This window comes from Phaethon aethereus (assembly GCF_964289735.1).
Source record: "Phaethon aethereus genome assembly, chromosome: 9".
Lineage (NCBI taxonomy): Eukaryota > Metazoa > Chordata > Aves > Phaethontiformes > Phaethontidae > Phaethon > Phaethon aethereus.
In genome coordinates, this window is record NC_138585.1 from 23,665,870 (window position 1) to 23,679,922 (window position 14,053).

Genomic DNA, 14,053 nt, shown 5'->3' on the forward strand with positions numbered 1-14,053 from the left:
GCAAAAGGTCTATTACTTTACAAGTACAAACATGTAGGAAGAGGGGTGAAAAAAAAAAATCTATAGTCATGCTCAGGAGTCAAGGGACTATTTGCAGAATATTTAAATGAAATCCTCCAGGAAATTTTTCACATGTCAGTTTAAGGTGCAGATATTAATTACTCCATTTAGAACAGAATCAGTGAAGAGGTAGCTCCTATGCTCTTCTGTTAATGGGTGTCTGGCCACAAGGCATCAGTGGAAATAAAACGCTAGCACCAAGTAAATAACCAACAAATAATATCTTTAAATGCATTGTTGGTACAGTATTATGACTGTTTCCTTACTATTTGATGATTACTTAAGTAATGCTTACTTTACATTAATGGCACACATTGGCAAGAGGGAGTATAAAAGTACTCCTATTGGTAACTGGTCTTTAACTAATGCCCCTATCAAGAGACTAAAAATGTTGCTTTTAAAAAATTGACATTGCTAGTAATAAAGTATAGCTTTACATAAGTAAGTCTTGCTAGATACCAGTTTTGTGCAGTTACTGTGGATGAGTGACATGACCAGTAAAGCAATACATAAACACTTCAGTTAAAACAAATCAGTCCTACTCTTAACAAAACCTTGCCTGGAAGAATATTGATCTGCTCTATTGTATTCTTCCTTAGTGCCCCCTCATTTAGTGTTCACTTACTATTTTCACAGTAAAGGGCAGGATATATTTCCTCTGTTGTACCTACTGTCTAGCACAAGAAGCAGCACTACTGTAAAAAAAAAGGATTATGAAGCTGTGGTTCATGCCTCACAATTAAGTCAACGCATCTTTCTGTCTCATCTACAACATGCATATTCCAGCTCTCCTTTTGAGCAAATGCTGTTTGTGCCAAACCCAGGGCATTTTAGGGATGTGAAAAATAACTCTGGGACAAGATACAACAATGCTGGATTCACTTAAAAAAAAGTGACTTGTTGGAAAGAATACCCAGTAGTATCTATGCCATTAGAACCCTCCAACTTACTACACTACAGAAAAATGTAACTCTCCTTTACTTGCCTTGTCAGGAAAATATACACAAAAGTAACTTTTCCTCTGGTCAGACTTGAACTGAAGATGGCTACTGCTGGCAGAGAGCAGTAACTCTTTGCAAGCACCTCAGCAGAGCACCAGCCTACCTTCCATCATGTGCCATTCTATCACCTTGGAATGCAGGAGTACAAGCTTGTTAGTACATTCAAATTATGATTTTCCCCTTACACCTATGGGTTAATAGACTTAAACTATCAAATATGGCTTAAAATGTCTGCTCTCAAATGACATTGTGACACATCAGATCAGCAGGAACATGGGAGGAGATCTCCAAAATACATTAACATATTTAACAGAGAATTCTTAAGGCAGGCATTGCTGGAAAGGAATAATCTCCTGGAAATCAGTGTTAATCGCAAATTGAAGTTTGATTGTAGATTAGCACAATCCAACAAAAACCAAAAGACAGCACTGCACAATGGAAATGCCTTACAAGTGTCTGTACACAGAGGAAGAAAAAAAAGAACAAGTCCAATTTGAAAAGTGTGACTGCTTGCTCGATTATGTTCATCCTATCAAATGTATGCAAGTCGACTACCAAATTACCTTGATGGCTCTGTACTGCACTGTCAGTATAATTGCTGCAAGAAAATAAACTGAGGTTCTGAATATCCAGTCACAGCAGATCTTAGCAATGTTTCTGATGAAGGAGACTGACTACCCGTCACAGGAAGCAGCATCTGATGGTCTTCAGTCCCAATGGGAAGGGGAAGTGCTAGAGACATCTCAGAGGGTTTCACATCTATGGACTCTGATAAAGGACTTTTCTGACTCTGAATGGATTCTTGTTCATTGAAAGAATTATCAAGCGCAATAGAATCAGGGGGAGTTTCAGATCCTGGTAGAGGGGAAAAAAAAAACCAAAAAAACAAGAAAGAAATGTTCAAAAGCTCCTGCACAAATTCTGCAAATTGCCTCTCAAATAACTGTCAAAACAAACACTTAGCATGTCAAAACTGCCCTGGCAGCTGGGCTGTCAGTGGCTTCAATGTGCTGCGAAGCCAGAATGAGCTGTAAATACAACGTAAGCACTGAGAATGACATCCTCTGCTGCTTGTAGCATGACAGCTAGAGGGATGATGCATTCCAGCTTGATCTCTACTTGGCATGGAAGATAACAAATCCTTAAGATCACAGTGAACAAGAGAGCTCTGGAAAAAATGTAATTATGAAGGTTTCCTTGAGATTTTCCACCTCAGAAAATCTAAGAACCACAGCTACATCCAAGCATCCTCTTCTGAGACATCAATGTACAATATATAATTTACCCATAAACTTCTTCAGAAGAAAACATTTGTTAACTCCATCCCAGCCAGACCCAGTAAAGTTTTTATCCAGTCACTCGAGAAATAATTTTTTACTCTTAACTGAAATCACTTTTAATGGATTCTCACTGTCTTCTTGTTTGAAAGCAGTCTGCCACTGCTCCTGGATGGCCTTCTGATGAAGCCAGATCTGATATTTGACCCTTCCTCTACATCCCAGTGTGCTCCCAAGCCTGTTATTTCTGTGGTGAAGCACTCCTGCCTGCCTTCTCCATGAGAGCTGACCTGACTTGGCAGCTCTCCCAGCTCTCTCCCTCAGGCTCTGACCGGCTCTCTCCACACCCACTGCTGCTCTCACCTCGCCCTTGCTTCCACTGGCGCCTTCCTAAATGGGGCTTCTCAAGCTTCTGACATTCAAAGCTGCCTCTGCGTATGACTCTTGTTTTCTCATCCTCTCCCTCCCAATCCAGACGTACAGAGACACCTATTATTCCTTCTTCCATATGACAGAGGCAAGAGAACTATTGTTAATACAGTTAACAATATGTACGTGAAAGAGTGTTGAAAGAGGCTGGCTATCTGAACACCTCTCTGCTTTGCACCACAAGCAAGTAATATATGTCAAATTTCTTCCTAATCAAAATCTGGTATCTAGAATAGGATTTGAATGTATTTGAAAAGTCTTTTTAGAACAGTATTTGCAGCTGGGAACATTTTGCCAGCTGGTCTGAACTTGTGTGTTTGCTAATCCAGCTCAGACTTGGATTAATATTGACTGCATATGTAAAAAAAAAAAACCAAAAAAAACCACCCCCAAACTTTCACTATTACATTAAAAATACTTGTGCCTTCAAGCTGTAAAGTAATTCTTGTAACCAGTGTGCCTTGTTCACCTCAGTTACTACCCTCGTAAAGACATACCCCTTTGACATCTTCAGAAGAGGTAAAAGATTTCCTACAATTCAGACTATGCCTTCATGTGGGAAGCTCTCACAAGTTACTAGGACAAGAAAGTAAATATTCACATACAGAAATTCTTGCCAGCAGCAATCCACTTCTACGCTGCTCAACATGTGTTGCTATAGCCATGCAAATGCTTGAAAATTTGTCTTGAATCTACTTTAAAGCATGTACTTCATGCTTTTGGGTACCTCCAAAAGCAGATGTTTTTGGCTGTAAAGAGAGCTACTATCCAAAAATGTTTTATTTTCTAATTTTAGGCCTAGATGAGCAAACAAACCCATTATTCAGCATTGAAGATATAAAACAGTTGATGTAGTTCCTTGTGCAAAGACAAGTTAAGAAACTCACCTGTGTGAACTTTCATTTTGTGCTTCTTAAGATTTTTTATATCTGTGTAAGAATTTCCACACATTTCACAGATAAATGGTCTTTCACCTGAAAAAAATGGTTTGGCAATTAGAACAATCTTGAAATTGAAAGAAAACACAGTTAGAGATGTAGGATAATGGATTTCAACGCTCTATTTTAAAATACAACTTTGTAACTCTATTATTTTGTCTGCGTGTCTGTATTCATGTAAAATTGTTTCCAGAATAGTAGATTAAAACAAAGCAAAAAACCCCAAATGTTAAAAGTAAAGCCATGATCATACATCAACACCTACACTGTTACACAGATATTAGTCTGAAAAAGGCAATTAAAAAAAAATTCACAAATATTTTGTTTAAATTATGTTAACACAGAGATACATAAATTAAGAAACTCTGCTACTTTCAAGTACAACACAATACAGTGTATTTTAAAGGCAAAAGGGTAAAGGTAGAATATTATTTATAGTGCAGGAAGCAGCCTGTCTGGAAACTGACCTGTATGGGACCGAAAATGTTTGTTGAGCTCTCCGGAGGAAATAAAACTCTTTTCACAAATGCCACAGATATATGGCTTCTCTCCTAAATGAAACACAAGGAGTTTGTTATTTCAATGTATAAACCAGAATACGCATAAAGAACAAATCAAAATGACACAGGGGTAATGTCCAAGGGGAGAAAGAGCTCCCCAAACTGGAGTCAAAGGGAAAAAACACGAGAAAGGAGCTGGAAGACAACTCCAGCGGTGACGCCCGATCCGCAGATTTCCTGGTCATTATCCATTGCCAGCCCCTCTGCAGGCAGACAGGCCCATTCCGGTTCTGCAGTGCTCCGTCTCCCCTTACCTGTATGTTTTCGGGAATGGGTGATGAGAGAACTTGAGACGGCAAAGGCTTTCCCACAACTGTCACACACGTAGGGTTTCTCCCCCGTGTGGCGACGCACATGGTAGGTGAGTGTGCTGGCCTGAGCAAACCGCTGACCACACCGATCGCAGACGTAGGGCTTCTCGCCACTATGCTTCCTGCGAACCAACACAGACATCAGTTATCTTCTGGCAGAAAGGGAAGCAACACCCACGATTAAGTGACTTTCCTCGATTAGTACGTTATCCCCAAAGCTCCTTGTGCTTATGTACTGTGAACTAAAAAAAATGCAACAACTGCAAGTTGTTCACGGAGTGAAATTCACTGTCTGTTGACTCTGGGAATCAGCACGTCCGTAATTTCAGTGGCAGCTGAACGGCACTACAGGCCCTGCACATGTAACACGCACCATGAGAAACCAGCACGTTTGCATTACAGTGTACTGAAAGATACAACTATGATTCCTAACAAGGGAATATAATTCCTGCTCCTGCCAAAAACGCAAAAAGCCCCATGCAGATAGCAGTCAACAGCAAGAACTGTTCTGTTTCGCTTCCCACCAAGGAACTCTGTCCTCTTTGGTGCTACAGGCAGTTTGAAACAGAACCCGCATCATTGCCATAAGCATAGCAGTGCTGTAGGCTGTAACATTCTTAAATCACAAATTGCTTCCCTAATTAGCAAGTACACAGATGTAATTACTCTCTTATGCAGTGTGAGAGAAGACCGATGAGAAAAGGAGTAGAAATGACCAAATTACGTGAATGTGTAACTCTTGCTTACACTGGAGTGAAGTATTGTGTTTCAATAAGCACACAGGTAAGCATTTGCAGGATCTCACTTTTGCCTACCTGGCATGAATCTTTAGATTGCTTGAAGTTGCGAACTGCAGGTTGCAGACATCACATTTGTATGGTTTCTCTTCTCCGTGATGCATCCGACTGTGGAACACTAACTGGCACTTCTGAGCAAAGCCTTTGTCGCATAGTTCACATTTGTATGGCTTCTCCCCTGGCGAAAAAGAAAACCCTTGTGCTCTCTGCATTTACGTAAGAAAGCTTTCCAATCCATTGCCTAACCAAAGCTCAGGTGTCTGTTCTAATACTTCTTACAAATAACATCTTGGAACATCCCATAATCAGTGCACTGAAGTGGAACGTGCCAGGAACACAGCAGATAACAGACTATTTTTTAACATGTTACCTTTTGGGGAAAAAAGTTAGCAATATTTTTAATTGTGCCGTTTTCCTCACATCATTTTAAAAATGCTACTGCTACATCTTCAGATTTTTTGCTGGTTATGTCTATTCTGAATAGTCAAGATGAACAACCAGTAAATCATCTGCTTTTTCTTGCCTGTTGAACTGCAACGGGTCTTGAACATACAGTCTAGGGCTCACTACTTTCTTACTCACATCTGCTGCAGAATGCTAGAGGTACTTCTCCCACTAGTCATGTTCTCTTACTGGTCCAGTCTAATGTAATGGATCGTGCAACTCTGCAATCTTGGATGACAGTATGGAAGAGCCTATCTCTGCACTTCCATGGCAGTGCACAATTGAACCAAGAACTCAACAATTCTTAGGCATACTGTGTACATAAAAACTTCAAAAAGAAAAGTACTAGACATCTAACCTGCCATCTAGCAGCAAACATCGTGAAATTCTCTGCCTATTCATGCAAAAATTCCCAGTACAATACCCTCAAAAGCCAGAAGTGCAGCTGACGTTCCTACCAGTAAACTGTCCCTGAACACTGCTGACAAGCTCCATCTTGCGTATGAATCTTTGTTTAGTCAATGGCTGGCAATATTTGAAATTCTCTCCCTCGGTTACAGGAAGAGCAAGGTGCTCCCCAAGGCAGCTGTACCTCAACACCTCCTATTTCACCTCTTTACATCTTCACAGCTTCCTGGAAAGAGCTCCAATGCTGGCCCCTGCTCAGAGTTTTCCAAAGGGCAAAAAAGAGCGAAAGTAAACAAATTTTTATCTGATTCACTGTTACTTCAGAATTCTGAATGCTGGCCACAAAAGGAAGAAAACTACATAAAGCAGGTCCCTCTGCTGCTCCCTGGGCTAAGTACAGCAGCAAGGGCAATAGCAGAACAGCTATGCCAGGTCAGCCTGAAGAATGAACTAACCGGCATTAAGTCTTCCATCTCTAGGGAAGAACACATGAAAAGACAAGTGAGTGCAGTACTTCTCCCGTACGTCTTCCCAGGCTCCAGCAACTTGCTGTTCATAATCTTTTTAAGTCAGACATGTTGCCTTAACGCCTAAGTGTTCACAACTGATTTCTGTTTGACACTTTGTTCAGTAGCTCGTGACACAACACAAACTTCTGGTAATGTTATTGAATGCAGAGATCATAACACCATCACACGTTTCACTAAATAAAATCCCAAAGGCTGTAGTAATCCAGCCACCTTCCCTACTTTTTTTGAAGACTCTATGGGAGAAGTTACCTAATTGTCACAAGATTGCATTTTTTCCCCACTTTTCAAATATATATTAGGATTTGAAGTTTAGAGAAAAAGCATCAGAAATTCTGGTATCAAGTACAGGGATTTTTTCACACTCTACTGGCAATAGTTGTTGGCATTCCATTGCTCTACAAAGTTAAAGGGTACCAGCTCTTCCGTCCTTCCAGGAATCAAGATGCTCAGACTAATAAAGTCCTCTCTAGCTATTTAAAGTAGAAACTATGTTTTTTTACTGAAAAATGCTGAAACATTTCATGCTACCAGGATATAGGTACTATCCCCGCATGTGTACCAGCAACAGACAAAATATCTAGAGGACAAGTCCAAATGCAAAGATCTTTAGTCCTGTATTTGCAGGCTGCGATTACAGGTCTCCACAGTCCATGAAGACAAGGCCAGCGGCTTACCTGTGTGAGTTCTTACATGTGTTTTCAACTGATTGCACTGGGTGAATGCCTTCCCACAAAGCTGACACACGTACGGTTTCACTCCTTTGTGTATTCTCATGTGTCGACGGAGGCTACTAGCTTCTGAGAAGACTTTTCCACAGGTGTTGCACACTGGCTTAGCTTTGGAGTACTTCTGGTCAAGTTCTTCTCCCGAACTCTCCAGCTGGTAGGCGTTCTTTTCACTGGCTATGTTAGACATGCAGTGCTCCTTCAGCGCACAGCTTTGCTGAGGCTTTCCCCGCTTCTGTTTTGCTGTAATGGCCTGAACTAGGATATCCTGCGCTGCCAGTGTTTCGCTTTCCACCACAGATGCCAGCTGTAGTTCAGAGTTATCACTGCCTTGGGCAGCCTGTTCCGTTATCTGGGTGGCCAGCTTATTTGTATCTAAAAACATTTCAATGGATGTGTTCTCGGTCACATCGTTCTGATACTGTACGGATTTATTCTGTATGCTTTTGGGGGAGCTAAAATTCTTCTTTCGCTTTTTGGTTTGAGGGGATTTCTTTTCTAAAGCTGCTTTCTTTGCCTGTGGTTGAACCAACTCTGCAGAAGCAGCATCTGCTTTCTCGCGATTATTGTAATCTCGGAAAGTCAGAAGACAAGTCTGCTGATTCATTTCAACATTTCCAGTGATACTGGATGTCTCTGTAGAAGAGGGATTAGCAATAAAAGCAAAGTCTTCCATCTTGATTTTGCATTTAGTGACCACTTCTTCTACTTTGAGATAGTCAGCAGCCTGGTGAATTTCTTTAACGTTCCAGCTGCAAGAAAACAAGACTTGGGTGACAATATTCTGGACAAAGCAAACATTTGTTCTGTACCAACTGTATCAAATACAGACAGCAGCAGCTACAGAAAAGTCACCCTGTCAGAAAATGTAACTTTGAGAACACATACAGCAAGATCTAATCTCTTAGTGCTGTCGTCCTGCAAGACCCCAGTATGACAATTACTCCTGAATGGATGCCCCATGTTTCACAGGGTCTGCAGATCTGCAGAACTGAGGATTTTCTTTTCTGTTACGTGCCTTTTGTTGAATTTTAAGTTTAAAGTCCAATTGTAAGGTGGTGAGGCTAGACATGGGGTCGCTGGTCCAAAAAGCTCAGAAATCACAGCACGAAGGGATAAAACACTGGAGAATAAAATGCATAAATTACCATTTTATAATCCTTCTGCCAAAAGTCTTTAATTCGCAGGCGGCGCATCCACCCCAGCACTTCTGTGAGGCAGGTATTAATCTCATTTTATAAAACGATTTGCAAACAGTCTTAATTCTGTATCAGCTGCACACAGACAACATTAACGCCATGGAAGTCCTCGTTTAAACTACCATGCTCTATTTTTCAGTTCCTGCAACATAAGCCTTGATGGTTTAGAAAAAATTGAGCTGGAAAAGGTGGCAACATGTACCATCAATGTATTTATGGATTTACAGCACTTTAAAGAGATAGTAATGGTAAGCAGCATCATTCTAACAATCTGTTACAAAGTAAATGTAGTTAAACAATAACTACCCACAGTTACTCTCTGTACATGAATACAGCTGTTTTAGCACCCTGTGTTACACTAGCACTGAGTTCGAAGTACACCCTCCTGGTGTCACTCATGCAGCCACCACCACAGAAGACAACAGAACTTGCAGACAGTTGCAGCAGTCACCTAGAGGGATACAGCACAAGATGATGGGTGCACATGGGCAGACCTGCAGGTGTCATGTTAGTCAAGTACTTCTCCCTGGGCGATAACAGTGCTTTCACCTTCCTTTTCCTTCAGAAATCTACACTGCTCAGAAGGAATCCAGAAACTCTCCTGCTGCGGTCCCAGACAGACATCAAGAACGCTGCACACCTGTGCTCATTCGTCATTTGCAAAGCACCAGTCACTAACTCCACCACATAGCTGCGTACACTGCTCTATTGCTGTTAATGCTTGTAGCTAATTTACAAAAACCACCACCCCGCATCTGCGTACTTAAATTATCACGTATGACTTTTCAGACATAAATAGCAACCAAGTTTTTTTAAAATGCATTTGACACCAGACATTGAGAAAGGAGTTAAAGCCCTGGCCTACATACTTCTAAGTAGTCATACTTCCCTCATGAGGGATAATCTCTTTCCTTCCCTGAGAGAAAAGCACTCCAAAGAATCCTCACTATACATGAAGCAATACAATGGGCACAAAATCAACATAGAAAGGAAGGAAACACTGTTTCTGTGACACTTTTTGGACACTAATATAAGATTTTAAGTAACAGATCATCCAAATTCTAACAAAAGTATTTTTTTTAAATAGTGCCTATCCTCATGCACTCCTCAGACTTTAGTCTCTACTGTATACAGAGTTCTGTGTCTTCTCTGCAAAAATGGACTTCTATAATCCAACTTCAGAACGAATACACTTATCCTTCCCTCTCCCAGTAATCACGTCAGATTGTTAATCCCTTCCAATCCAGACAGAAAGACTCAGAGACTGAAACTATCACAGTGAAATATCAGACAACATACCTTTGTTTTGGCACTCACATACTATGTAATATTTTAAAACACGCGAACAGATGATCTTCAGCTTGTTAATATGTATCATATCCACTACTATTTGTGCCTCCAGAACTTTTTATAAAGAACAAAAACCCCAGTACTCCCTTAAGACGAAGTGTATTTCCCTATTTTCTTTCCCCCTTTAATAGCATATGTTACCTGTCAAGGTTTAGGTTCCCCGTATAAATAAATTCCAGGAGTTTTTGGAATCCATCAGCTTTCACTTGAGTCTGATCCAAAACAACATTATTGTCAGACGTGTCTCTGTAAAATGCACCAAAGTACTCGCTGAAAGAAGCAAGCACATTTCTGTGTGCTTTGAACTGGAATTCACCAATAACAACAGTGCAGTCACAAAGAAAGCCGGCTTCTCGCTGCTTGTTCAGTCTCTCTAAGAGGTGCTCACAGTGATGGGAATACTGCATTTTGATAACGAACTGCAGCCTCTTTGTTCTGATCTGGGGAAAAAAAAAAAAATTTACATGCAAGATTTAACTCTGTAACCCCCTTAACAGAGTAAGTTAATGATTACAAAAGGCTCAAATCCTGCGGGATAGTTTGTGTAGCAGCGCTTGCAGTAGCATAGTGAGATTGGGTGGATCCTTCGTCACCTGGGGAGCTGCTAATTTTAGAGACAGAACGAGGGGGAGAGGGCATAGATCAGAGGGATTAGCTCGCCTAAGCTTATGAGCTGTCATGGCAAAACCGGGCTCCGAGGAGCATTTTGCACAAACGAGCCACCCGAGGTTCGGAGCGAACCGCGCCCAGACGGCGGGGACAGCCGCTCCCCGGGGCACAGCCGCGCTCCCCCGCCGCAGGGACCGGGGACGGGCAGACCCCGGGTGCGGGGAGCCCCGAGCGGTCATCGGGGCCCGGGGGAAAAGGGCCGTCTCGGCGCCAAGGGAGTAGACGGGATGTCGGCGGGCCACAACAGCCCTGGCCCCCCGGCTCGGCCTCGCCGCGGGACGGAATCCGCAGCGCCCGCGCCCGCCCCCACCGCGGCCCTCGCCCGGGCCCGGGCCCGCCACCCCCGTCTCCCCGAGGCCGGGCCTGGCTGACCGAGCGCCCTCCGAGCCCCCGGCGCTGGCCGCTGTGTCGTCGGCGGGACCGGCCCCGGGCCGGCATAAGGGCGGCTGCGGCGGCGCCCCACGCACCTGCGGAGGGGAAGGGAACGAGCGCCTTCGGCTCAAGCCGCCATGTCCTGATGACGCCGCGCGCGCCGCTGCTGGGATGTGACTTCCGGTGTCCCGCTCCTGAGGGCGGCTCGGGGCTGAGGGGCAGCGGTGGCACCGGCAGCAGAGCGGGAAACCGGGGGTGGGTGCCACGACCCGTCCCGCAGAGGGGAACAGGCACGGCTGGGCTGCGAACGGCTTCCCAGGTAGATCGGGGAGACGCGGACTACAACTCCCACCATGCAGCGCGCCGCGGTAGGGCCCTCCTTTGGCGTGGCGAGGAGCTGTGCATGCCGGGAGCTGTAGTCGCGCTCGGCGGGGCGGAGCGCCGTCGGCCGCGGCCAGCGCCGGGAGCGGAGCCGGCGGGACGCTGCGCCGCGTTACCTGAGAGCCCTAACACCGAGGGCGGAGGGGCGCGACCTAACGCAGCTCCTGTGGCGTAGATCCTCGCCCTGCACTGGTAAATAAAATGGGTTTAATGTATCTGTTAATGCAGCAGCGCTGTGGGGTCCCTCCGCGTCTGTGCTACCAGTTAACGAGAACTCCGGTGGAGGTATTGTTAAAAGTCGAGAGACGCGCTGCTGCCGGTTCCCAACCGTGTAGGGTTCGTTGTCGTTGCTTCCAGGAACATAACGGGTGAGGAACAAAAGTCAAACCACGCCGTTGTTTCCGCCCGGTTTCGAACCGGGGACCTTTCGCGTGTTAGGCGAACGTGATAACCACTACACTACGGAAACGCCGCTTGGAGGAGTTCTCAAAGGGACGCTGGTAATGGCGGCGTGCTCCTCCCGGCGGCGGCCTCCGCATTCCAGCACCACTGCGGTGCCCGCAGCGCCGGGCTGACCCAAGGACCTGCATCCCCCCCCGAACCGCGACCTGCCCGTACTGGCAGTCCCCCAAGCATCCCCCGGGGCGCCCCGCAGCCTTCCTCCGCCAAGCGCTGAGGCAGCAAGTCACCCCAGGCCGCGGGGCCCAGTGCCCCTCCGCCAGGCACACCGCGGCCAGCAGCATTGCTGTGAACGAGAAACTTTAAGATCTTGCTTTTCCCTGGAACACTCTAATTGATTTTCAACGTATCTGTAAATAAAAAGCCGTACTCTCGGTTAATATTTCACACGAAAGTGGCATTCTGAACCACTACTGTTTACAATGCCAAATCTACCTCCTGCTGTGGTTACGGAGGCTGGAAGGAGTGATTTGTTGGGAATGAAGCACAGACAAGGAGAAAGATACCAACAGGGGGGTCTTTGCCTGCTGGGACCAGCAAACGCAGGTGGGATGGGGCAGAACAAATCTGCCAAGGAGAGAAGTGAAGCATTGCAGCTCCTGCAGGAACAGGGCAGGGCAGGTTCGGGGTGTGAGTATCAGAAATCAGAATGTGACAGCCCCAGCCAAAGAGAAGAAAGGGAGTTGTTGGGCACAGCCAGCCTCGCAGGGCAGGGCCATGATAAAGCAGCCAGTGAGAAGCAGGCAGGCTGGGAGCTGAGCACAGAGTGCCTTACATCGGGCAGCATCTCCTCTGTAGGCCTCTTGCTGCAGCTGGGGCTTGGCAAATGAGGAAGTGACTAATCCTCCTGGATTTTCTCGTACACACAGCACTGAAGTGCCTGATCTTGGAAGGAGCTACAGAAGGAAACTTAGGTTTGACATCCTTTGAAAGGGAAACACAAGCCAAACCCCAACCAGTGGGAGGAGGAGTAAGAAAAGGCAAGAGGAATGAAATAGGAAAGGCTCCAGAAGAAAGCAGTGACAGGGAAGGGAAAGGGGAAACCAAAGAATGTTGGAGGCAAGCAGCGAGCTTGGCAGTGGCAGCCACAGGGTTTCTTAACGCTACTGCTGTCATGCAGATGTTTCTAATAGCTGCAAGGATGTGTGTCTAAGAGTTGCCACAAAAGGGCATCTGGGAAAAATGAGCATCCTTACTAGCTCTTTTCATGCAACATCTCTCATGTCTACATGGAAAAACGTGTGTGGGAATGCACTTGTGTTCTTAACAGCACACCAGGATCACAAGATCCATTGCGCACAACTGTAGTGCCTGGCATGAAAAGGCCGAGATTGCAGCCACATTTCTGCCCAATTGCGTATTGCCCCAGTATTAATAACACCCGTTTTGCTCCTGCAAGGTCTTCAGCAGTCCCTGAGGATTAACTATTAATAATTGTAAATAAACTACTAAAACACAAAATAAAAATTAACTAACAAGTATCTATCATTATTGATATAGTAATATGTTCAGTCATAGTTTGACAACCACAGTAACAGCAGGAAGGTCCTGTTTAGGCAACATGCTATAGCCTTCTCTAAGGAGCTGAACAGGCTAAATATCTTTCCAGTACTTTTTCAAACAATACACATAAATGTACATGAAGTGCTTTTCCCTAATGTCCTTTACCTGGGACATCCCCAAAAATCTACCTTGACCAAGGGGAGATGCTGGTATTGCCATGGAGACTACGGTGGAAGAGTACTTGTCCAGTGCCACTATATTTTGTTTGATTCCTGGAGGTACCCAAAAGAGCGTGCGATTGTCACATCCTGGGGAGATAGGGAGGCTGTGTGGAAGAACGTCTATGTCAATGACCTGAAGATGAAAAGTAGTGACCAGACAGTGAATCTGGCTGAGGCAGCGCTTAACCTACTGGTTAACTGAGAAAAAACTGGCAGAGCGATTCCCTGAGCACTGTGACTTATCAGCTGTGTCTATCCAGGTGGTGCTCGTGCCCTGCGCTTCAGGTATCAGCACAAGCTGTGTGATGGACTCTAGTTATGGTGTCACCCACAGCACACCAGTCTCTGAAGGCTACTGCATGCCCCGTGGTATTCTCCAGCTTGACCTGGCCAGCTGTGATCTTACAGAGCACCTAACA

General features: G+C 44.8%; 1 protein-coding gene across 1 annotated transcript; it reads right to left on the reverse strand.

Annotated features, from left to right (window-relative positions):
* Positions 1–1,383: 1,383 nt before the first annotated feature.
* MYNN (myoneurin) lies at positions 1,384–10,601 on the reverse strand. Its single transcript, XM_082003790.1, has 6 exons — positions 10,171–10,601; positions 7,430–8,232; positions 5,392–5,551; positions 4,520–4,698; positions 4,173–4,256; positions 1,384–1,916 (listed from the first exon to the last, which is right to left on the reverse strand). Exons 1-6 carry the CDS (start codon positions 10,434–10,436, stop codon positions 1,648–1,650), a joined length of 1,761 nt encoding a protein of 586 aa, XP_081859916.1. The 5' UTR covers positions 10,437–10,601; the 3' UTR covers positions 1,384–1,647.
* Between the last annotated feature and the right edge of the window lie 3,452 nt (positions 10,602–14,053).